We start from the raw sequence: 26691 nt of genomic DNA, 5'->3' as shown, positions 1-26691 counted from the left end.
ATCAATGAGATCTAAGTGGACTTATGAGCAATTTCTGGAAAATGTCCTTAAATGGGGAGAGTACAGCATTCCTCATATCCATCTTCTTCCAGGTGCCTAGAATGCAGCTGTGATGGGTGGAGTTTGAGTAGCCATATTAGATCACAAAGTGGAGTTTATAAACAGGACGACAGAGCAACAAGATGCAAGGAACCTGGGCTGTTAGTGTAACAAGGGCCGTGGCAGCCCTTGACTGCCTACCTCCAGACATTTTTATATGAGCAGGAAACAAACATCTGTCTTCTTTGAGACACTGTAAAATATGCAGTTGAACCTAGTACCAATTAATATAATACTTAGTAAATAATTGCTGAATGAATAAATGATTCAGGAAATGAGTAAGTCTGTAGGTATCTCAGAAAATATCTGAGAATTGAAATTGGAGATGTCAAGAGACATAGGAATATTGCTAAGCAACATTTATCTATGAAAAAATTATTATTTTACATCTATTACTTGCTAGATGCTGTGTGTTAGGTACCAGAGATACATGATGTGCTTATATTGCAGTAATATTGTTGAGAGATGATGGTGGCTTGGACAGGGTGGCAGCAAGAGAGTTGAATGGAAATAAATGTGATATACTTTTTAGGTGTATTTGATAAGACTTGGTGGTGGATTAGATAAGGGATGAGTCAAGGATGATTTTTAGATGTTACTTTAATAACTGGTTGGATGGTGGTGCCATTTACTGAGATGTGGAAGACTGTAGGAGAAGCAGTTCCCCCCCGCCCCAGGGGGAAGAGTGGTGAATCAAGGGTTCCATATTAGACATGCTAAATTTGAGATGCCTATGTGACAGCCAGATGGAGATATCAAATAGATCATTGACTGTATGAGCCTGGAACTGGAGAGGTACGAACTGGAGACATAAATTTGTAAATCATGAGTATATAGATGCCATGTAAAGCCATCGGGCTGAAGAGATAACTTAGGAAGAAAGTACAGATAGGAAAGGCAAGCCTCAGCACCTCGCCTTTAGACACTAAACGTTTAGAAGAGGAGAAGCTAGCAATGGAGGCTGGAAAGGAACAGCTGATGAGGAAGGAGGAAAATTAGCAGGGTGGTGCCAGGGAAGTTAAGTGAGAAAGCAAGTGCAGTAAGCTCCCAGGTAAATGCTGCCAAGGGGTCAAGATGAGAATGAGAAGTTTTCATTAGAATGGCCCACAGAGAGGTCCATGGTGATCCTGAAGACCCAGATACATTTAGATACCATCAATTTATAGTGATATCACTCTTTTAAAAAATTCTCTGATTTTCCTTTGTTGATTTTTAATCATTGTTTTTGAATATTTTTTTTCTTTAAGGGCTAAAAAAATCGTCTTCACATAAAAATGGGTTATATTTGCCCTCTTCTGTGAATGTGTTGAACTCTCAAATGATTCTGTGCAATAAGTATTTCTGGCCTAAAGTAATTGTGCAAGTAAGTTAGCAGCTAGATCATTGCAAAACTACTGAGAAGATTTGTAGTACAGCAAAATAAAAAACTGTAAAACAGATGGTGTGCCTTAGAAATCTATCTCTTTTCAGCATCACACAACATTCGGGTTTGGCCATTTAATTATTTGTTTTCTAATTAGTACAACTTTATTTCTGGCTTTGGTCATTTTTCCAGAAGTCTCCATTTTTGAGCCTCTGTAACATTTGTCTCTATGTAGTCTTTGCCAAATGGATAGAGAAGTGACAGATAGCGTGTACTATATCGGACTACCCTAAGGAGTTCAGTGTATGAAGTTTAGAATACTGGCATTTTGTAAACTTCTGAAAGGCAAAAACTCTTTTCTTCTTAACTGCTTGAAGTCTTACTTCCTATAATGCATGTCCTCTGTTTGAGAAAGTCTGAAGAGAACACATTAGTTTTCTTAGTGCCTTACTGCTGTATAACCAGAGCTTGTCTTCCAATACCTAACACATGGTCACAGGTTTTTCAAAGAGCTTTATTGGATACAGAGTTTCTATGGTTTAGCCTATATATGGTCCATTTTGAAATATGGTACCTATCTGAAAAGTATTCTAAGAAAAATAGTCATTGTTTCTCTATGTACACTTAAGTGAATGGATCTTAATATAAACAGATAGGGCCATCTTGATTTCAAAAGTCAAAGATCAGATGCGGGGAGAAACAGCCAATAAGTGACTTCCCTACAAAGGGAGAGTTTGATGGTGACTCCCATTGGCAGGAGTGTGCCTGTTATCCTCTTTATCTTTTTCTTCCTTTTTGCCCTCTTTATTCTCAGCAGTGCTTCAGGAGTTTATCCCTTCTTATTTGATAGTTACAATTGCCCCTTGGTATTCTTTCAAGTCCCCTGGTAACAACTAAGACCAAGAACTTGCATTTTTAACAAGCTTCGCCATTATTTTTAATACCTACTTGTATTTAAGAATCCTGCTGGAAATTAAGGAAACATTTTTCTTCTATAGCTTGTCAAAAAGCAGTTTCTAGATTCGAGCTCATTTGGTATTATTCAGTCATTCCTTTAACAGATTTTTTTTTTTGGTGCCTACTATGCACCAGGCCCCGTGCTAGGTAATAAAATATAAATACATATAGGACCTAATCTCTGACACAAGGAACTTACGTTGTAGTAAGGGAAACAAGTTATGTATAAGATACAATGCAGGGAAGAAAATGATAAATGACATAAGAAATCGCCAAATGACCAGAGAGGTACCAAGGTAAGCAAGTGTGAAATCAGGAGCACTGAAAAAAACTTAAGGGTAAAGATGAACCATAATCATAGGTCAGGAGATTTAAAATCATAAAAATTAATTTCCTCATACAATGCAACGCAAATCCAATAAAAATTCCACAAGCTTTGTTGACCCTAAAATTTGTATGGAAGTGTAGAGTCAAAAATAGCCGAGACATTTCTGAATGTTCTGCTCTATCAGATACTAAGACTTGTGAAGCTATATTAGATAGCGCAGTGTGATAATGGTGCAGTAATTGACCAGTAGACTAAAGCAGAGGGTGCAGAAGCATATCCATGCATATCTGGAACTTTTATGACAGTGTAGAATGGCAGATCAGAGGGAAAATGGGAGACTATTCAATAAATGGAGCTGAAATAAATGGTTTTCCATATGAAAAAAAAGAAAATTGGGTTCCAATCTCACACCACAGAGAAAAGTCAACTGCAAATGAACGACAGACTTAAATATTAAAAATTTATATTTAACTTTTAGTGAAAAATATAGGTTAAAATCTTTTGGGCCTTGGAGTGTGAAGAAAAGGATTTTATAAGCAAGACACCAAAGGCACTAACATGAAAGAAATGATGGATAAACTTGACATATATTAATCTTCAGAACTTCTGTTCATAAAACAATACCTTAGGGAAAATTGATAGGTTATAAACTAGGAGAAGGCTTTTGTAACCCAAATAATCAGCAAAGGATTAATACCAAGAAATCACAATAATTCTTATGAATCAATACAGAGAGGACAAACAACCTAGTAGGAAATGGTCAAGAGACAGGACCAGGCATTTGTTTTTACAAAAGAGGACCCACATTTGGCTGATGAATGTGTAACAAGATAGTCAGTTGCATTAGTGATCAGGGAAATAAAAATTAAGACCTCAGTGAGAACCAATAAGTAAGAAGTCTGACAATACCAGGTGTTGGAAAAGATGCAGATAAAGAGTATCTTTTAATCACTGCTGGTGAAAGTATTGATCAGTACAACTACTTTGGAAAAAGGGTCTGACATTATCTATTAAATTAATCATTCACATACTCTATAAGCAAGAAATTTCCTTCTAAGAATATACCCAAGAGAACTCTTGCAAATGAATATATACTTGGAGACATACACGATAATGTTTGTAGAAGTATATACAGGAGCAAAAACCCAGAGTTAACCCAAATGCCCTTTGACTAGAGAATAAATAAATTGTGGTGTAGTCTAACAGTAGAATATTGTACAGCCACGAAAATGATTAAACTACATGTAATAGTATCTAAGAAGCTATGAAAATTTTTAAATTAATTATAGTTTTAAGATATAATTTACTTACTGTAAAATACACAGATTTTAAGTGTATAGCCTGATGAATTTTTATTTATGTGTACATTTGTGTGTAACTACTACCCAGAACAAAATACAGAACATTTTCACCCCTGCACCGAAAAGTTCCCTTTTACAAAGTTCACTTTGTACCACTCAGTAGCCAGCAATGTGTGAGAGTTCTAGTTTTCTGGTTTTGCTCCTCATCCTCTCCAGTGCTTGTTATTGTCAATATTTTAAATTTAGATACTCTGACAGATATTCAGTGGTGTCTTGTGGTTTTAATCTGCATTTCCTGAGTGACAGATGAAGGTGGTCACCTTTACTTTATTTATGCTTACTGGCCTTTTGTATATCTTCTTTTACGAAAAATCTGTTCCCAGTCTTTCCCCAATTCTTCTATTTGGTTTTTAAATTTATTGATTTGTAGAAGCTCACTATATATTCAAGATATGAACCTTTTGTCACACACACACAAATAAATATATGTACAGTAACAAGCATTGTAAGAAGCTGACTTAAGAAAAAGAACATGGAAAGAATTACTGCAAATCCTTGCTCAAGCAGGTGACTTTTGAAAAAGAATAGATCATTGGGAATTGAAGGTCTTGAAATTGATTCCCTGCAAACTCTCGCTACCTACACATCCCTTAGGAAGTCTTCGTGTACTGGCAGGTATGCACATACCCCAGTTTGAGGAATGTTGTTTTGGAGTATTTTGAGCTTGTTTTTATTTTTCTAGCTTTATTGAGATATAATTGACACATAACATTGTATAAATTTAAGGTGTGCAACATAATGATTTAATATATGTATATACTGTGAAATGATTACCACAATAAGTTTAATTAATACACCCACCACCTCACATAGTTAATTTTTTTTTCTTGTGGTGAGAACTTTAAAGATCTACTCTCTTCGCAGCTTTCAAATATACATTACAGCATTGAAGGCTCAGCAACACCTCTAGCTAGAAATTCTTGGCAGACAATTGGAAAAGCATTTATGGAATGAGGGTAAATTACTTAATTTCTCAGACTGTTTCCTCTTAAAGAATAGGAATATCAACACCAACCTTGTCTACTCTCATTATTTGCTATACTTGTGGGAAAAAAAATCACTGAGGAAAAGTTTTAAAGTTGCGCATGGTCATTATTACCTTCCTATGCTGCAGCCTTTGACTCATTGAGACACATCAGGGCATGTTTGGTGATTTTATTGGGTGCTGTCAGTCCTTTGTGGGTATCTGCAACTTTATATTATTCCTTTTGCATATAATTTATTTTATTAGTCATGTAATAATTGTGATTACCTCTAGTAAATGATTTAAATGAGAAAACAGGAAAAATAACTTTCTTCCTCTATTCCTTCATTCCCTCTTACTGAAGATAACCATTGTTAAATCTCTTATGTATTCTTTCAGATGCATTCTGTACATGTTTTATGTGTCTACTTTTCACAAATGGATTTATATTATACAAACTATTTTTTTGTCTAATATATTTTGGGAAGATTTTCTTTATTTTTTTAAAAACAGCATTGTATCCAAAACTATGGATACACTATTATTTTGTCCCTATGAATATGAAATACTAAAATTGTTTCAGATCTTTTCTATTACAAACAGTGATGCAACAAATGTTCTTGTAAATATATGTTTGCCTACTGTGTCAGCATATCTATAGGATATATTCTTAAAAGTTGAATTACTAGTCTGTGAGAATGTGCATTACACATTTTTATAGTTTATTGCTAATTTATCTTCCTATAAAAAGCAATTAAATGAGAAAGCCTGTTTTCCCACACTCTCACCAACACAGAATATTATCAAAGTTAAATTTATGTCCATCTGTTAAGTGATAATTGGCAACTCATTGTTTTGATTTGGATTTTATTAATTTCTTGAAGTTGAGCATCCTTTTATATTTTTTTTATAAAGTGGCTATTCCATTTTCCTATTGAAAAAATTTTATGCCTGAGCACTTTACAAAATAAAGAGTTCTAGCTGTTTACAAAAAGTAGAATATGATGACTATTAGCTGAAGATTCAGAATGTTTCCTTTTTTTTTTCCTCTCTTTTGGTGGTGAGAGGGATATAATTAGGTTTATTTATTTATTTACTTATTTTTACAGGAGGTACTGGGGATTGGACCCAGGACCTTGTGCATGCTAAGCATGCACTCTACCACCTGAGCCATATCCCTAACCCCTAGAATGTTTCCTTTTAAGCTTTGCTGATTTTTACCTTTCATACCATCTCACCCCAACTCATACATGTCATTCATTCATTAAAAATTACTTATTAAATACTACTGTTTACAAAATACTGATAGGCACTGTCCGTGAAAAAGCAAATTTTGTTAGATGAAGATGTATGTTTAGGTCTCTCTTTGTAGGAAATGTCTACTGAGGTATTAAATCGAGATCTTAGTATTTGACCAGTGCTTCTCCTCTATGAGTGTTCATTTTTCCAGTTTTTCAAAATGAAATAGTCTCAAACTATCTGTTAGTTAAACAAATGGAAATTTATTACCCAAAAGGTTGGTTTTCTACTTATAATAGCTCAGATTATCAGCCTGTTACTGCTGCCCTCTTGCCCTTGCTGCTTCATGGTTGATGAGTTCAGGGTCTGCCCTCTAAATACAGCAAGTAAAGGGAGGTCTGAGGTTAGTGTTCGGTTGGTGAGGTGACACAATCTCCAGCGTCTGCCCCAACAATTCCACCCATTTTTGTTGGGTTGGTTGATTCATTTGTAATTTTTATTGAGCCTAGAAGGCTCATGACACACAGCCCTGGGCCACTTATTCATTGTTCAGTCCAAGTATTTGATGCAATTCCTCCTCCAGCTGCTAGCAAGCAAGAAGGGGTAACCTAGTAAGTTACTGGCTGGACTTTATTAACTGGAAAGAAAGTCTGGAATCATTACCACCATTTGTGCCCTGTTTGATGGGAATATAACACAAGGGAATATAGGAAGCAAATAATTAAAAGTTTCTAAATAGTGGAGTGTTTTTGAGGGGATAATGCTCCCATTCTAGATGTGTTGTTCTTCTCCACATTCTCTTTGGAGTAGGAAGTAGGGTCATTTCTTTGAGTACAGAGGCACCTTACTTTAGACATGTAGCGTGTCAGTCACAAGCTCTCTGGTGTATATATACATGAACCAAGCATTTGGAAGATTGCTAGAAATGCAGATTCAAGATAATACAGATAATCCTTGCTTTGCATGGTATTGCAGGACCACAAAAATAATGCAGGTTGAAGCTGTGCAAAGTGATTTTAATAATCCATGGGAAAAATTATGATTGTTTCATGTCCTTTAAAATTTTTTGTTAAGCACTAAAAACTCTCTAACTGTTGGTTATAAATATATATAGGGAATGAAACAAAAATAAAATTAATTTTTAATGTACTGTAATTTAAAAATTAGAAATATTGGGAATTAAAGTGTCATGTTTTGTTTAAAAACTTACTGAGATTAGTTTAAACAGTGCTTGCCTTCTTATGGTACAGTGGAGAGCATCATTTTTATGCTTGGCAAATTGTCACTGTCCTACAAGTTTGGATCAACTTCCAACATTGTGTCCTTTGTCTTCTCAGCATCATGAAATATCTCTGAAAATACTTTAAATGTCAAGTTTCTTGTGGGTGTCATCTTCTCTGGTGCATCTTCTTCCTTTCTCATTTGTGTTGATAAGTTTGTCTTCACTAAGTTGTGGTTTTGCATCACTGGTTGTGCATCTGGACTCTGTCACAGTGACAGTGTCAACATTCCCATAGTCCGATATTTCTTCTATTACTCCATTTACATATGATTCAAATTTTACTTCCAGTATTATCACTTTTAATTTCTTTGTTACACGTTCATCTTTGTGGGCAAATTTCCTGGGAGACAAGGAGGCAACACAGCTGCACACTTTGCTGTCTTATGTGTGAACTGAATAGTATATGGATGGTGTCCAGTCACCAGTAGACTGTGAAAGAAGTGGCATGATTGGTCACTGATCATGATGCAAATCTGTAAATTACATGGTGTTTGTGAATTGATGAGCTCACAGTGAAGTTTGAACTTTATGCAATTATAGTTAATATACCACGGTGGCTAAAATTTGAACCATGTTGCCGAGGGACTGATGTCATTTAACTAAGTCATGAGGACTGAAATTCACATATATCAGGACTGTGCAAAGCAAAGACTGCCTAAATAAATTGGCTATCACAGAATGCTGATTCCATATAATTTCTGTAGTATTACAATTCTGTTGGGTATACTGATTGTATAGTGGGCTCACTCTTTATAAGGCTTTATGGAATGTAAATGTTTAATCTGCTGTCTGTGTCAGGACAGGCTAGATTATGCTGTGGTAAAAAAATGACTCCCAAACTCAGTGTTCTTGATGCCTTCCATCGCACATTGGTTGGGAGGAGGGGAGCAAGCTCTATTTAACTTGGTCCTCATTCAGGGACCCAGGCTGAGGAAGGCTCCATCTGTAAACTTCTATAGTTACTAAGGCAGGAATTGGGAATGTGGTAAATTGCATGTATCTCAGAAAGTTTCCACCCAGAAGTGATACATACCATTTCAAATCACATTTCACTGGTCAAAACAAGTCATTCAGTCATGTCCCAAAAGAGGTGGAGAAGCAGAATTCTACCATATGTCTAGAAGCAAGAAATGTTGGGTGAGGAGCATTAGTGGCTCCTGCAGCTACAAAGAGTTAACTTGTGGAGAGTTTCGCAGGAGAGGGCAGTTGAGGGTTGGATTACAGACACAGATGTGTCAGACTGTCTCTGTCTGCTAGTATAAGAATCAAGTTGAGGCAAAACTGTGTGTACTATCATTCCAGAAGCCTGGCCACTGTGATTAGGTTCAAGGTCAAGAGGCAGCCAGGGAGTTGTCATAGAGGCTGGATGAATCACTGGGATCAAGCAGGGCTGTTGACAGAGCCCTGGAGCTCAGAACTCATTCAGATGAGAGCTCTGAGACTGTCCACTGTTCTAAACAATTTCAGCTCCCTTTTGGTCTCTGAAACTTCATCTGTGCATCGTTTGAGAGTAAGTTGACAACATCTTTGGAAGTTCTGGGCTACTTGACAGAGATGACTCTTAACTTGAGCCCTGAAGGAAATGTATGCTATGAGTTGGCAGAAGGCATGGTAAGGGCATTCTGTGAGTAAATGGGTAGAGGTTGCATAAGTGCCACCAGGAGTAGGATGCTATGAAAGTGGTAAGAATATAGACCTTCTTAAAGCAGGATAAAATAAAAGAACCATAGGGAATTAATATCATAATGATCCTCATTTAGTTATTACTAATCCATACTTAATGTGTATCCATGTCTTTAATCGCTAATATATTAAAGCCTACAAACCCTCAACAGTGTACTTAGACGGCTGCCCTTAAATTGCCCTGTCTCATAGTATTCTGTATCACTGGTCCTTAATGCTTTGATCTACCTGCATATGAAATTAATTAGAATCACTCCATAGCTGTGTCCACACCCAAACTTCCCATTTTAATGTAAATGTGATCCAAACTTCTTGCCCAAACTTACTCTACTATTCTGAGTTAGGAGCAAAAATATTTAAGGCATACCTCGTCTAGCAGGAGCCATTTGAGACCACATTCATGCATTTCTTGACATTAGATGGAATATTACATTTGAGAAAAATATAATTAATATAAAATGGTCAATTTTGGTGTGGTATATTCACATCTGAGATAAAAATAGTGCACGGAATCAGTTATAATCAAATGACCACATTATATCTAAATTTTCCAGTCAACTAAGCTTTCAAGTCCAACATCTATATTCTTGGATGCATAACACTTGACTAATCAACTGAATCTGGATTTTTACCTAGACATTTTGATGTTATATAGGGTTACCCTTAGCATTGGACCCACTAGACTTGGGGCAACTTCTTTCATCCTTTCAGCTTCCCTATTAATTTTCTAAGAACTGCGCTGTAAGGGGGTCTTTGGATTCCAGGGAGTTGCCCTATCTGGTGTTCTTTCCCACAACATGCTGCACTGTTTTTTCAAACCTGAATATTCTGCCACCCCTAAATTTTGACATATTGACAAGTGTATTAGTGAAGAGGTCTGAGCCATGTCAGTACAGGGAGTCTGCTCAAAAGGACATCAGAAGTTTTGCTATTTATTCAGCATTACAATCTTTCTGTGTGACTGACTGAATTTGGGAGACTATATTACTAAAAGATGTAAGAGTCTTTTCAATTTTCTAAACTGTTTATAACACCAAAAATTCATTGTGAACATTAGGGCAATACACTTTCTTCGACGAGACCAACCAATGTGTTAGAAATGATGAAAGAATGGAAAAATAACCCGGAAAGTGATGAGGAAGGTGCAGCAGACCAAAAGAACAACTGGTCCATACAAGAAAAGCTGAAAGATTTCCAGCCCAGTAGAAATGTCCATGATGTCAGGAACTCTTCAGATGAAGAAGAGGAAAAACAGGTAGGAAGAACCAACAAAACAATTGTTTTGATTGTTTCATTTCCTCAAACTGTAAAATGCCCTCACAACACTTGGAACATTTCTTTCTTTTTTTGCAACTCTGTCTTTTTTGGTGTTGGTTTGTAATGGTTTATAACAACGGACCTGCATGATAGAAAAAAAAGTAAAGTTCTTTGTTTACAAACCAGAAATAGACTCACAGACATGGAAAACAAACTTATGTTTACCAAAAGGGAGAGTGAGGGAGGGATAAATTTGGAATTTGGGATTAATAGATACATAACACTGTATATAAAAATAGATAAACAACAAGGACTTACTGTATAGCACAGGGAACTATATTCAGTATATTATAGTAACCTCTAATGGAAAAGAATCTGATCTTGTGGTAGCCCACAGCAAAAAAAAAGTGACAATGAATATATGTACATTCATGTATAACTGAAAAATTGTGCTCGACACTGGAATTTGACACAACATTGTAAAATGACTATAACCCAATAAAAAAAGAATACACATGTGTGTGTGTATATATATATATATAAAACTGAATCACTTTGGTGTACACTTGAAACATTGTAAATCAACTATACTTCAATAAAAAAATTAAAAATTAAAAAAACAAACTGCACAAACATAGAAATTTTAAAAAAAGAAAGTAAAGTTCTTTCCTTCCTTGAAACTATCATGGTTTAGCGATGTGGCCTACATGCATATTTTAAGATCCGTGATTATATATATATGTACAGGACAAGGGTCTGCAAACTTTTCCTGTAAAGGAACAGACAGTAAATATTTTAGGCTTTGTGGGCCGTAATAGGCTATGTCACAACTTCTCAACTCTGATGTTATAGCATAAAAATAGACACAGACAACAAATGAATGAGCATAGCCATGTTCCAACAAAACTACTTACAAAAAACAAGTGGTTTGCCAGATTTGGCCCATGGATCAAAATGGATAATTTTTGTGTTTTACCAGGGCACACAATTTGGAATTGGTTTAGGTATTACTTAGAAAAAAACTTATTAAATTATCCAGTTAATTTTTTCTGATTTTATGATAAACTGTTATGTAGGTTTATCATTTTACCTAATTCGTTTTGTGCTTTTGGTGAATACAATTCAGTAACATTTTGATTAATTCTGGACTGTGTTCTACTCACTCGATATCCTGACAATTTACCCAAACCCTTTTTTCTTGTTTCTGTGTTTGTAGAAAATTTTTCTGTATGTTTGTGCTCTTTCTTGTCTTGAAACCTAATCAACATATTTTAGCTCTTTAATGATTGTACATTCTGCCAGTGGGGGGCTGTGTTTCCCTCCAGGCTGGTAGGCTCTTTGTTGAGGGGTTGCTGCTTTTCAGTTCCCTGAGACCTAGCGACGGGCAAAGCAGAGAGAGGGACTGCGGGTCAGTCCTGAACCGCACCCTGGAAGGTGCAGTGTGGCTGGCCCACCTTCCGTGCTCAGAATCCTGTCAGAAACTTGCAGAAAGAGACCTGACAGACTGATCTGGGTGATTTTGACTTACTCATGGGGAACTTCTTCTTCACCTACTTGATAGCAAGTGTCTAGATAATAAGGTAACATTTATTCAAATATTTTGAAATAACCATATTTTTACCATAATATAAATTTACTGAATTCCTTTCATCCTCTCTTGTCTGTTAACAACTCCTGCTGTGCTTAGCAGCTGTGTGTATTTTATATCCTTGTTAAAAAACAATGTCCTAAAAACCCATGTTTGCATTTCTTCATTGAACATAGTTTGAAATTCTTCCTGTTAGCTGACTTGGCATTTTATATGTATGTGTGCACACACACACACACACACACTCACATATATATACACATATACACAAGTACGTATACTCACACACTCATACACATGCACTACACATTTATACACACATGCATCTACTATATACTCACAGGTGCACAAACATAGATCCATATCTATGCATTCAAACACACGTTATCTTTTGTATTCTTGGATTATATTTATATTTGTCACTGAATCTGATGTAAAGTGTCCACATGAACCAAATGTTTGGTTGTCCTCGGTCTCCTTTTCCAGTGCTCTGTCACGTCTCCACTCCTCCCTTCCCTCTGAGAGTCACAGAGTCATGGGACTTGCCATGCTGTTCTCACTACTTCCGATTAGGGAACCGAAGCACTGGCATTGGAGGTGTTTAGGGATGCCAGAACTATACCCAGTGGATCGAAAACTTAAGCATATAGATTTCTACTCATCAACAGGAACTTTTCCACCTGCAGTAGAACAGGCTGGAACATGGATAAAGTAAACCCCACCTTACAATCACTGAAAGTATTCAAGCAGACTCTGGAAAGCTGCTTGTTCTAAGTGCTGTAGCAGGAGTTTCTGCAAGATGGAATGCCCTGGATGTCCTCTCAGGAACTCCCCTACACTCAGTTTTGGCTGTGATACCTTGGGAGGAATACCTTACGTTATTTGGGAATTTTTCCAAGCAGTGTTACCCCTGAAAAGAAAGACTTCTTATGATTATTAAGGTTTTTTTTTCACAGATTTTTATGAATAAATACTACTTTGTTAATTATATTGAAGTTGAGTTTATGTTAAGAAATGACTTCTTTTTTTTTCGAATCTTCATTAACAGTAAATGAAGTGTAAAGGTCTAAAGTGATAACTGAAGATAGGGCTGGCCGTTTGGTCTTGCATCCACACAGGAGTCACAGAGAAACTAATATTCTTAAGAGTGAAATTGTAATTGTATTAAAAATCATTCTATGAATGTTGAAATATTTCCCATGGGAAAATGTATCTGTTAAAATTAGATTATATGGACAGTTTGATGTGATCAATAATTTACACCTCCTAAATTAAAGAAATATATACGATTATTTTTCCAGTAAAATATTTGAAATTTGACTACTTTGAATGGAAATCGCGGGCAGTTCCTGCTTTCCATTGTGTCATTATTCTCTCTTCTGGAGAATCTCATAAATCCATTTAGAGCTCCTGATTTTGTATTTCTCATAAGCCAGGATAATCACACTTGTTAGAGAGAAATGGCAAAGCACTCAGAAAACTAGTTGAGAAAGTGAGGATTTGTTAAAAACAAAAACACTTAAACTAAGCACCTTCTTCTTTCCATGAGTGACTGTTCCTTAGTTTTAAGTGCCCTGGGCATTATGGAAAATAGTCTGCATCTCCTCATTGTCTGTGTTTGGACTGACGTATCACACTTTGCTTTTTCAAACTTGTTTTCAAATAGTTGGCATTTGGCAGCGTCCTTTTTTTCCCTTTCATTTTCAACCTTCAGTCTGTTGTAGGTAATTGTATTTTTTGAAAATAGAAATGTTCTCACCTTGTATGTCTTGTGTTTTACTGACTGGGTACATCTAGATAATGTTTTGTGTTATTAGTAACCCTCTAAATTTTCTCCAGTGGGTTCTTCATCTACTCTATCAGACAGACCCATGACTTTAACCCCTACGGCAGCATTTACTCATCTTCAAATGAGACACTTGGCAGACGATTGCTTATTGCAGGAGCATGCCTTTTGACGTTAGGTCCTTAGTGATTTCTGATAAGATGACAATACTTTCATTATTCATTAAACTCAGAAAACAATTGCAAAGAAATGAATGTCTGTAATTAAAATGCACCTCCCCATAACCATGGAGGGAGAGACTAGCAACTCTGGATGTGATAGAAGTATATTTGCATTCTAGAATTCTTGCTTCATAAAGGAGAAACTTCTTAGTTGTTAAATTACTTATTGAACACAGTCTTAAATATACTTATCTAATGAAAATGGAAGATTTCTGTGATCATTTTTCCTGACTGAAAACATGGCCTTTACAGTATCATAGGAGATGGTACGTGTAGCAGATGCTTTACGTAGTCTAGAAAGGAGAAAGGCATGGTGGCTTAGAAACGAAAAGTTATTTTGATCAACGAAATATATTCATGTAGCATTTCTTCAGACAAGGAATGTTTGAATTTAAATAAGATTGAAATTCAACGGTTGAACTATGTGGTATATTGACCTGTTGCTATGAGGAAAAAGTCAAGTTTTCTTGGTATTTTAGTGGAGTAGAATAAAAATTTTCTTTTCTTGGCAAATTGAATCTTAGTTCCCTGAGCCCATATGAATCACATGTAAATTTGGTGGTGCTTCCATGACTTTGGCACACTTTTCTGCTCCAGTATGGAAGCACTGCAGTCTGGCATGTGTGTCCAGGCACTCTATATAAAATATCAGACTGGTTAAAAGCACAGGCTCCAGATCTGGCTGCCTGAACTCAAATCCTGGCTTAACCGCTTGCAAGCTTTATGATCTTGGGCAAGTTTCTTGGCCTCTGTTTCCTCATCTTTGAAATGGGAATGATAATAACATCAACCAAGGACTGGATGAAATCATGCATCTGACACTCTTGACTAAGGTAAGCACTCATTAATGTTAGCTGTGATTACTTTTATTGTTATATTGCTAAAGAGCTTGCATGGAATATTGCTGAAATTCCATGTTCTTTCCTGCCTGCTTTGAGACATACGTATGGGAGTAAACTAAGGAATATCATTTTCGAAGGTGATACGGAGATGCTTCCAACCTCACTTGCCCTCTGAATTTGGTGAGGCCCCTAGGGCTCTGTGGTTGATTGGATTATTTTTCCCAATGGTTTAATCCCTCTCTGTAAGGGATTTGTACATTCATACCCTTTACCTTGTGATTTTTCTCCTATTAGAGTAGATGGACATTTTCTCATCTCACTGTTGTTGGTCTTAGGTTTGGACTAACAATATTGTTGAACTGACTTTGGCCAATGGAATGTTAAGAGGTGCAGTGGAAGCAGAGACCTTAGAAGTGTTTGCATGATTTGGCTTGCTCTCTTTCATTTCTGCCTCCTGCCATGAGAAGAACATGCCTGCAGAAGCCACAGTTTCTGGAATCAACCCAGCCTGAAGTCTAGCTTAGCACTGCCAAGCCCTACAGTAATCGGAAACAATGAGTGTTGTTATAACATAGTGAGTTTTATAGTTCCTTGTTCTGTAGTTGTACAGAAAAGAGTTAACATAGCAGGCCTAACTGCTATCCTTGAAAAGGCTTTCCTTGCAAGGTTGGCCCTTGGCTGGCTTCTGAAACTTAGATTTGGGGACGGTTGCTACCACTAACTGATAAGAATGATTCATTGTGCCTAGACATGCAAACAGTATGGTTTATACTGAACACCTGCATTCCTCTTGGGAGTCAGGGATTTTAGTAGGTGCTAGGTAGAGGCTACCTACATGACTGGCTCAAATAAATCCCTTGTGCTACATCTCTAAGAGCTTCCCTGCTTAGCAACATTTCATATGTGTTGTCAGAATTTGTTGCTGGAGTAGTTAAGTGCATCTTGTGCGACTCCTGGGAGAGGGCTCTTAGAAGCTTGAACATGGCGTCCACTGGACTTCTCAAGTGCCTTTTCCCTTTGCTAATTGGGCTCTGCATCTTTCACTATAATAAATTACAGCAATGAGTACAGCTATATGCTGAGTTCTATAAATCCTCCTAGTGAATCATGGGACCTGGGGACCACCCAGACTCAGTAGCATAGCAGCAATAGCTGACTAATACAGGTACAAGTAATTAACTATGCTAACATGAATTTTGACATATTGTTCTTTGATCTAATGCTGTGTGCAATGCCAGTTGCTAGTTTGGATTCATAGGCTTCCAGAAACAACAAGGCTTTTGTCTCTACTTCTGTTCCCAGTAGAACCTCCTGTGTAAGTCTTAGGTTTCACCATGGGTTTAGGCTGACTTTCACAGTTGAAGGAATATATTAGTGAATCCTTTCAAATCATTTCCCTACTCTCCCAAGCCTGGCTTTTGCTCAGCTCCCCTTAGGGTACTATAGCTGTTAGTATATGCTGTGTATATTTTTCCCTATGGAAAACCAATCCGTTGGTTTGGGTTATAACAAATGTAGCTCTCTAGTGTCATTTCCCTTCAGCCTGATGAACTTCCTTTGCATTTCTTGTATTGCATGTCTGCTAGTGATGAATTCTCTCAGTTTTCTTTTATCTAAAAATATCTTTATTCCGTCTTGATTTTTGAAGGATGTTTTCTCTGTTTACAGAATTCTAGTTTGACAGATAATTTTGGTCCACACTTTAAAGAGGTATTCTGCTGCCTTCTAGCATCCAGATTCTCTGATTAAAAAGTCACTGGTAATTTGAACTCTTCTTTCCCTATATGTAATGTGTCACTTTTCTCTGAATGTTTCTAAGATTCTCTCTTTATCTTTGGTTTTTAGCGGTTTGAAAATGATATTGCTGGGAATGCTCTGAACTTCTTAAATCTGTATTTCTGTCTTTTGCCAAGTTTGGAAAATTTTGTCATTTTTTTCTTATTATTTTCTGAGACTCTTTAATTTCTTACATGTTAGACTGTCTCATACCATTCTAATAAGTCTCCAGAGCTGTATTAATTTTTTTCAATCTGTTCTTTAAATTGGATACATTCTCCTGATCTGTCTTCAGGTTTCCACTTTCCTCTCTTATCTCCATTTCCTATTAAATCTACCTAGTGGATATTTAATTTCAGATATATTTTATTCTAAAGTTTACATTTGGTTCTTTTTTATTATTTCTGTTTCTCTATGGAGACCTGCTTTATTCATCAGAGAATTTTTCACTTTACATTATTGATAATAGTGATGATAACTGCTTTAAAATCCTTGTTTGCTAATTCCAACATCTGGGTCATCTCAGGGTCCATCTCTATTGATTATTATTTCTGTTGAGTAATTTTGAATTGTATCCTGGACATTGGAAGTATTGTGTTGTGATGACTCTGGATTTGCTTGGTTCCTCCAAAAAGTGTTTATGTTTCTGTTTTAGTAGCAGTTAGTTGATTGGATGAAAACTACAAATGGTCTCTTAGCCAGCAGTTCAAATCTTAGGTAGGCTCATTTATCTTTAGCTGAGCAGAATTTAGGATATCCCTTCTCTGGCTATCTCCTTTCAAGAGTTCTCTATTCTTTGGATTTGGGGGTTGCTTTGAATTCTGTCCTTTAACTCTTTAGACCAGAGACAGAAAATAGTGAAAGCATCCAGGGTAGAGTGTGGGGGGCACATTGCCATCAAAGGAGCAACATTTGACATATCAGCAGAAATAATGGAAGCCAATGGAATGGAAGACAATGGAATGACATTAATATAGTGATAAATGGGAAACAAAACAAAGAACCTGCCAACTTGGAATTTTGTATCTAGTGATAATTTCCTTCAAAAATAAACATAAAATAAAAAAAGTTTTCAAGTATGTAAAAGATGAGCAAATTTCTTACCAGCATATCTTACTATAAGAAATACTATAAGAAAATTTTCAAGCTGAAACAAAATGATCCCAGATAAAAGTACTGAATTATGGGAAGGTATGAAGAGCATTGGGAAGAGTAAATATATGAGTAAATATAAAATAATGTCAACTGTTTAAAACAGTAGCAATAATAATGAGATTGAAGCTTTATCTCAATAAACTAGAAAAAGAACAGCAAATTAAGCACCCTCCTAACAAAAATTGTAGGAAGGAAATGACTTTTTTAAAAATATAATGATGATCTAGTGCTAATACATTAGAAAATGTACATGAAATGGCCAAACTCCTTAAAAAAAAAACCAAAACAGATACACAAAAATAGAAAACCTAAATAGTTCTTATTTTAAAAACTGAATTTGTTCTTAAGAACTTTCTAGTGTAGTGTAGACAATTCCAGTCCCAAATGATTTCACTGGTTGATTCTTACAAATATATAAGGAAGAAAGAAGAGAAAGCTTATTCACACAAACTCTTGAAAATATTTCCCAGAACATGATGGGGATATTACCAGAAAATAAAGTTCCTAGTAAATATCTCTCATAAAATATGGACACAAAAATCCCCAAATTTGATATTAGCAAACTGAATCCAGAAATACATTAAAAAGATAATGCATTATGATCAAGTGTATAGTATATCAAGGAATGTAAGTTTGGATTAACATTGAAAAATCAACCAATGTAATTCACCATTTTAATAAGTAAAGGAGAAAAGTCATATAATTATCTCAATAATTTTTTTCCTTTCAAGATATTTATTTTTTAAAGCATTTGATAAAATTCAACACTCAAACATGAGGAAAAACCATCAGTAGACTAGGAACAGATGGGAATTTCTTTTACATATGAAGGAATGTTTACCAAAAAAGAATAAAGAAAGAAAGAAAACCCCTCTAAATCTAATATAATTCTTAATGTTGAAATATTGAATACTTTCCCACTGAAGGTAAGAGATAGGCAAGGATGTCCTTTCTATTTCTCCTTAACATTGTACTAGAGGCCTTTGCCAATGCAACGAGGTAAGAAAAGAAATAAAATTATATAGACTGAAAAAGAAGAATAAAACTGTGTCTCTTTACAAGTGACATGGTTGTGTACATAGAAAATCCCAAGGAATCATCCGAAAGTGAACTTAAAGTGCAGGATGCAAGATCTCTATACAAAAATTAATTGTACTTTTATATGCTAACAATGAACAACTGGAAAACAAAATTTTAAAAACCATTTAAAGTATTATTGAAAAACATAAAGTACTTAGTGATAGAGCTAACAAAATGTATGTGAAATATTTATACCAACCCCACAACATGTTACTGAGTGAAATTGAAGAAGACTGAAATATATGGAGAGCTATACCATGTTCATGGATTGGAAGATCTACTACTTTGTTAAGATGTCACTTCTCCCCAAATTGATTTATAATTTTAAAGCAATCCCAAGTGAAATCTATAGCTTTTGCTATTCTGATAGACACTGATGAGTTGATTCTGAAATTTATTTGGGAATACATAAGACCTAGAACAGCCAAAATAACCTGGTTTAAAAGCTAAGTTATAAAACTCCTAGGAGAAAATGTTGCAGAATATCTTCTAAACAGAGTAGTCAAAGATTTCTTAAAACATAGAAAGCACTTTAAAAATGGATAAGTTGGACTTCATCAAAAATAAACAGATTTGCTCATCTAAAACATATTAAGAAAAGGAATAGGCAAGCTACAGACAGGGAGAAGATATTTTCAATAAATACATCTGACAAAGGACTTACATCCAGAATATAAAGACAATTCCTACAACTCAATAATAATAAGACAACTCATTTTTTTAAATGAGCATAAGACTCAAAACAGACACTTCAGATAGGAAGATAAACAAGTAGTCAATAAGCATTTGAAAAAATGTGCAACGTCATTAGTCATCAAGAAAATGCAAATGATATCAGGAAAAGTTACAGTGATAATATCACTAGACTCTTTCTAGAATGCCCCTAATTTAAAAGCACTGGCAACTCAAAATTTTAGCAAATATTGGAGCAACTGGAATGTTCCTGCATTGCTGGAGAGAATGCAAAATGGTACAGTTCTTTTGGAACACAGTTGGGCAGTTACTTATAAAGTTAAGCATTTACTTACCATTTACCCAGAAATCCCAAATTTAAGTTCAAAAAAGGATTTCTAGAATATGTTTATAGCAGCTTTATATATAAAAAGAGCCCAAACTGGAAATAGCCCAAATATTCATTACTAGAAGAAAGAACACACAAATTGACCCCAACCATACAATGGAGTACAACTTGGCAATAAAAAGGAATGAACTACTAGTATACACAGATTAATCTCAAAAACATGTTATAATACAATGAGAATCTATAACTATCTCAATAAAAATTTCCATTAAAAAACATGTCAAGCAAAAGAAGTCAGACACAGAGAAGTACATACGGTATGTTATTTCATTTATATGAACTTTGAGAAAAGACAAAAATAATTTATGTTGCAAAATATCAAAACTCTTGTAGCCCCAGGCTGGGAAGGAGTTGACTGGGATGTGGCATGAGGGAGCTTCTTGGAGAATTGTTCTATTTCTTGATTGGGGTGTTGGTTATATGGGTCTGTGCATTATCAAAACTCATCAAGCTGTGCATCTGAGGTTTGTACATTCTACTGTATGTAAATTATACTTTAAAATGAAAAGAGATATTTATATCTTCTCTAATTTGCAAGTTAGATTTTGTTTTCATTAACTCTATACAAGGCCTAGCTCTTTATGTGGACAGCCTTATATAAGAAATCTATATATTTGGAAGTCAATTTCTCTTCTTCCACTTGCTTTTCTTTCCCTTCCTTCTTCCTTCTGAAAACCACAGAGATGTGAGAGAAAGTGGGTGACCATTGCAAGTAAAACTATAGCTGAAGATCTTAGTATCAGAATATTCTGTCACTTGGACCTTGTGCAGGCCTATAATTTGAATGTGTGACTCTAGAAATGGTTGCTATGGTGATAAACCACTTTACTTAAATAGCATGTATTTTACTCAAAATTCAGAGAAATGGTAACAGTTTCTAGTAATCATGCACTGGTATTAACTTGCAGGGCTATGCCTAGAGCTTACAAGTTTTGCATCCATTATCACCAGATGAGTTCATCAGGTTAAAGTTATGCCAGTGAATAATGAAATATATATACATATTTAGCCCAATTTTCTTGTGACACATCTCCTGTTGCACACATGGAGCCCCGTTTTCAAGATTAATAGTATAATCTGGAGAAATCAGGCCCAGGGTGCTGAATTACTAAGAGATGGAACTGGAGGGAACCTTGTAAGGTCATCATTTCCATCCTTCTGCCTCCAGTAGGAATGGCTTTTCTTCAGCAGTCCCAAATGGTAAGAATGTCAAAGATGAGGAACAATTGAAATGCTGCTTGGGGGAGCCCCTGGTGTAACCATCCTGACTGCAGTGCTCAGGGATGCTGTTTAGCTCCAGACTGCTGAAATCTGTCCCCTCTTCATTTTATAGATAGTAATTATATATATATATATACACACACACACACACATATACACACACACACAAATATATGCATAAACACACATACACATACATACATATATATGTGTGTATGTATATACATATATATATAGCCTCTTATTCTTTATATTTTTAGATTGGAGAGCTCTCTTATAAAGAAACCTCTACCCATTAATCCTATCAGTAGCCTATATGTCAACCTTCTCTGGTCCCTTTATATCTATTCAGACTGCTTGCAGTGTTTCAGGTATGAATTCTTCACAATTTTATCTAAGGATAGAATAATTTTTTTCTTTGATTTCTAAGATGCTTTCTGATGATAGCCAGGTCCTCTTGGTCACTGTGAAATGGTGTATTACATCAGTATCTTTAGAGGACAGTCTACAGTGATTTTTAAATCTTCTCTTAGAGAACAGTCTACAGTGAATTTTAGATGGTCTTTTGGATTGATAATGATGGCCAACAGTCTCATAATGGTCATTTAGATAGACTCTTTCCTCCTGGAGCAGAATATTGAAATTGCTCTCTCATCTTTCTCCCCCTTCTCTTACAATCTTATGGGAGCTCATCACCATCTATACACCTTTCATGACCCAGAAGATCTTAGTAACTTCTGTAGCCTTGGTAATTTAACTTTTCGTTCCTCTGCCCTGTTACTTGCAAAATTATAAAATTGCATCAGTGACAGCATAGATCCCCAAAGAATCCCATCATCTATGAGAGAATAAAAGGAGAAACTTAAATTTTAGATAACCTATAACATACAAAAGAAATTCTTAAAAAATCCTAGAGAAAGACCTGAAAGTTGGAATCTGCCTTGGCTGCTAATATTCCGAGAAGATGAGAAGCTTGGTTTTTGGTAAAGAAAGCTATAGTTTGACCTGAAGGGCACAGTGAGGGCCAGCCTGCGTCCATGTTTTGTTAGCATCAGAGAAGAGTTTCAATGAGGGGATATTTAAGAGGGAAGACTCAATCTTCAGGAAAGCTCTTATGATTAAACAATAGCACCCTAAACTTAATGCAGCTGCAAATTAGCAAAGAGAAATGCAAAAGTACATGCACACATGATACTTTACAAGCTACACACACATACACAGAAGCTTTTAAGCATTTGCAATAAATATTGCTATCTATTAGAGATAAATAGATTTGCACTGATGTTACCAGGGAGTCAAGGAACATTGTGATTTGTTTAGGTACAGCCAGTTTTAGGCCAGTTTTGATACTCAATCAAAATATGGCTGACTATATTAGTTTTAATATGTATTACGTACCAAATTGAAAAAGAAATAGGAAAACAGACACTCACAATGTTGCCAGTAAGAGTGTAAGTTCGTACAGCTGCAGTGGAAGGCAGTATGGTGATCTCTTTCAAAATTACAAATCCATATAACTTTGGACCCAGAAGTTCTAATTCTAAAATATATGCCCTATAGATATATTTACACATGTACAAAATGACACAAGTACAAGATTATTCACAGCAGCATTATTTGTACTAGTTAAGATTGGAAACAACCTGAATGTCCATTATCAAGGAGCTGGCTAAATAAATTATGGTACATTCAAACAAAAGAATACTGCAGAGCTGAAAGAAGCATGCGAACTCTTTTTTATATTGACATAGAATGATGTTCAAGATAATTGTTAGTTAAAAAAAATCAAAGTGTAAATGAGTGATTATTGTGGGCTACCATTTGTGTAAAAAGGTGACAAGAAAGTGCATCAATGCATGGACTAGATTGAACAATACGAAATTGCCATTTTTAGGCTGTTTTTGACTTGTTAAAATGATGACCAGTTCCATTTGATTCCACCTGATATTTGCTTGAAGTTGCTCAAAAATATCTTTGGAAGTGTACACTGTAAATTGACGGTGTTGGTTGTCTTTGATGAGGGGTGGGGTGGAGCCGAGTTAAGGAGGGGACAAGGAGGACATTTTGAGCACTGTGAATATTAAGTCATGGGGAGATACTACCTGCTTGAAAAATAGATCTCTAAAATTATATATAAGTAAATAAAATAGATAAATGTGGCTAAGTAATATTTTCTCATCTTGCTCTAGACGGAAGCTGAGAAATACCATGTTTCTACTCTGAAGCAACCAGATATTTTGGTTTAGTTTCTCTCCTTCCAAATTTGCCAGAAAATTATGAGAATTGTCTTAAGATAACTAAGAAGAAGCCAGAGCTTCTAGTGTTTTTGGAAAAAAAGAAGATACCTGTATCACTGATCTTGCCCATACAGATTGTTTCTGAGTATTTCTTCCTGGTGACTTTAACTTCTGAGTCTACTTTAAGGACTCAAGTACTTAATTAATAATGGAACAGTGAAGAAGAATGCAGATGCTAAACCACATATGAATACAGCACATTGAAAAACAAATGACTGAGTCTCTATCCCTATGCTGTAGATTATGAGTTGTGGTGGGCATGTTGAAAAGCGTTTCCTCAACTACTTAGATGGTAACTCAAGAGTGGAAATGTCAAAAGAGAAAGCATTAAACTTGGATTCAACTTTTAAAAGCACATATACGTCAAGTGACTTAAATTTTTGTGAATTGAAATTTCCAAGATAGGTTTCCTGTCACAGGGACTAGTCCTGTACTAAACAGAGGACCTTTTCTTCAGTGGGACATGAGAGCATCAGAGCGTTGTGCTCTCACCCTGATGTTCTAAACATAAGGAGCTTTCAGTGAGGAGACACAGCCTGTGTTACTGAATGCTAACACATTGTACGTATTTTCTGTTTCTTGAAAGAATACACAAAGAAGCAACCCAGAAATTTTCTTGAGAAAAGGAATCTATAGAGAAAAGGACCTTTTTACACTTCTAAATTTATACAAATTAATTTTTTAATTAATTACCAGCTCAAGAGTTAGCATACATCATTACAAAGTCATACATGAGTGATGGTCTGGAGAGGCACGTATTTAGGGGCTGCCTGCAATAAGTAAACAGCAGGTCAGTTTTCTCTTTCTTGAAATATAGGTACCAAGAAGCCGTAAATGACCTGAAGTTTTGCTGCAGCCTTTGGAGGGTATTTATTCATTGGACAAATATATATGAAGTGCCTACTACTGTGTTTATAAAACACAGTCACTTGTATCGCAAGAGTGATCAAAACAAACAGACACATACATACCAGGTTTATTTGTTTTGTGTTACATGTAATCTTTTCACATTCTTTGAAATTTGTTAATCTGATTATTAACCCTTAGTACACTCACTTTCAGTTAACCAGAGTATTAAACTTATGAGCTCTTTCCCAGATCATTCTAGGTAAATGAGAACTTGCGGAATCTATACCCCCACATCTCACCCCACTTCCTGCTTGCTTAGGTCTCCTGAGACATTCCCTGATCCTTTAGAACTCTGTCCTCAGCTTCATTTAATGAGAAGTGATCCCTTTTAAAATGGGTCTGAGGTCAAAATGGATTCTGCTTCTTTCATGACAGCCAGGTTAGAAACCATTTCCTCTACTGTGGGGTGAGGCGACCTGAGAAAACACAATTGCCTATTAAAATCCTTTCTACCTGTTTCGTGCTTTAAAGCTCACAAAGTACTTCCATGGCCACCACCTTAGTTCATTCTCATAATAAACCCATGGAGTAAATTTGCAAATACCATTTTCCTTATTTAACAGTGAGGCATCAAGAGTCTAAGAGGTCTACAGACCTGCCAAGAGGTGTGACTGGGATTAGAAGCCAGTCCCTGGAGTCAGTGCAGAGAATGGTGAAGATGTGAGGAGTGGGCCGTATGCAACAACTTTATACCCAGGTTAGGAAGAAGAATCCTGATGTGCTTGTCAGGGAATCCATGCAGATGTCAAAGCTTGTCTAGAAATCTATGCCGAGGAGTGAGCACAGCCATGTCTGGGTAGACTTCCCTGAGTGAGTGGTACTGGATACTTGCTTTCATTTTGCATGGCAGAGGATTTGAAATTGTGCCTGTAGTTTGTTCTCCGCAGGCACTAAACAATTCCGTTTTCTTGAAGATGCTAAAGGAGCTTTCTTTGGCATTTAATAACCATTTCACAATGTGATTAGTTTATATCTCACATCCAAAGAGAGCTCCAACTTGCAAATCCTGGATGACTCTGTAGTCCCTGGTTTCTTTGAATTGATGTATATTGCCTTGTGTCTGAAAATTAATCCAGGACTTTTCTTTGATTTCTAGCCCACTGTTTATGAAAAGACATTTTCTGTGCCCAGTAAGAAGGAAAATATGGACGACTTGGACACCAGTTATTCAAGTTACACATCTAGTAGGCTCCTTCCTGTTGAACTCAAGGGAGATATGGAGAAACCCGCTGTAACTTCAAGCCAAGGAACAGCAACCAAAGGCACTTCTAAAGCCATTGCCCTGCCTAGAACCAAAAAGAACCTCTAACAATGCTGAATGCTACAAAAACAGAGCTGCTCTTTCTAGTGCTAAAAACGAGGGGATAGGAGGAGAAAGGACAATACTATGTCGAGCTTTTAGCCTTTTAGCTGCGCTGAGCCCTGCCACATGTTTTCACCAGTTTAAAATTGAAGCTAGTTCTCTCCAAAGCAGCATGGTGTTAAAGGGCTGAAACCACCAGGCTGGATGGCGCATGCAGCCGAAATCAGCTCCAAGTGTTCTCGAGAGTTGTTTAGAGGAGCAGATGCCCTCAAAGCAAGGCTGTGGGCACACTGGCCCAGTTTTACGTCAAATTCTTACATTTAGGCACAATTACTTAAGGGGAAAATGAGAGCCAAATATGGTCATGGAGGGTCCAAATGATTATGTGCACTTTGCACTGGAAGATTTGTTAGGAAATTACTAATAAACCTGCCACAGGCATAACAGAAGTGCTTCAGCCATTCATGTGTGTTCTTGTGATTTTAGGTTGCTGTAGATTGTTTAAGACAACTTATTTTAAATGTAGAAAAAAAGATTTTGTAACTGCTTGCCCTTAACTTGCTGCTAAATTCCCAATGTGTTGATTGAATCAATAAAACCCAGATGTTACTCCTGCATGTTAATGTTTATGTGAATAAGAGTTGACTATAACAAGGTCCTCTAAGCCCGCAGAAACAAATTTTGAAGTTGGCCTGCTGCTTGCTGCAAAGCGAGGCACATATTTTTGGGGAAGGGCAGGAGGCTGGACACGGGAGAAGATACATCACTCCTGTGAATATTAGAGGTCCCTCCTTTCAACCCAGACAAATTGTTTTGCCATTCTAGGTCACACTGGGTGAAGAGATGCTTCACTTGGCCTCACAAACAAACTCTAAGGAAGCAATCTGCATCTGCTTTTA

General features: G+C 36.2%; 1 protein-coding gene across 1 annotated transcript in view; it reads left to right on the top strand.

The window, feature by feature from the left end:
* Positions 1-25957, top strand: part of STK33 (serine/threonine kinase 33) — a 117571-nt gene extending 91614 nt beyond the window's left edge. Inside the window, exons 12-13 of the mRNA XM_006203495.4 lie at positions 10334-10531; positions 25586-25957. Coding sequence (XP_006203557.3) covers positions 10334-10531; positions 25586-25798 — 411 coding nt within the window. The 3' untranslated portion in view covers positions 25799-25957. The remainder of the gene's footprint in view (positions 1-10333; positions 10532-25585) is intronic.
* The last annotated feature ends 734 nt before the right edge of the window (positions 25958-26691 follow it).

This window comes from Vicugna pacos, chromosome 10 (genome assembly GCF_048564905.1).
Source record: "Vicugna pacos chromosome 10, VicPac4, whole genome shotgun sequence".
Taxonomy (NCBI): domain Eukaryota; kingdom Metazoa; phylum Chordata; class Mammalia; order Artiodactyla; family Camelidae; genus Vicugna; species Vicugna pacos.
This window is presented reverse-complemented; position numbering and strand designations above follow the sequence as displayed.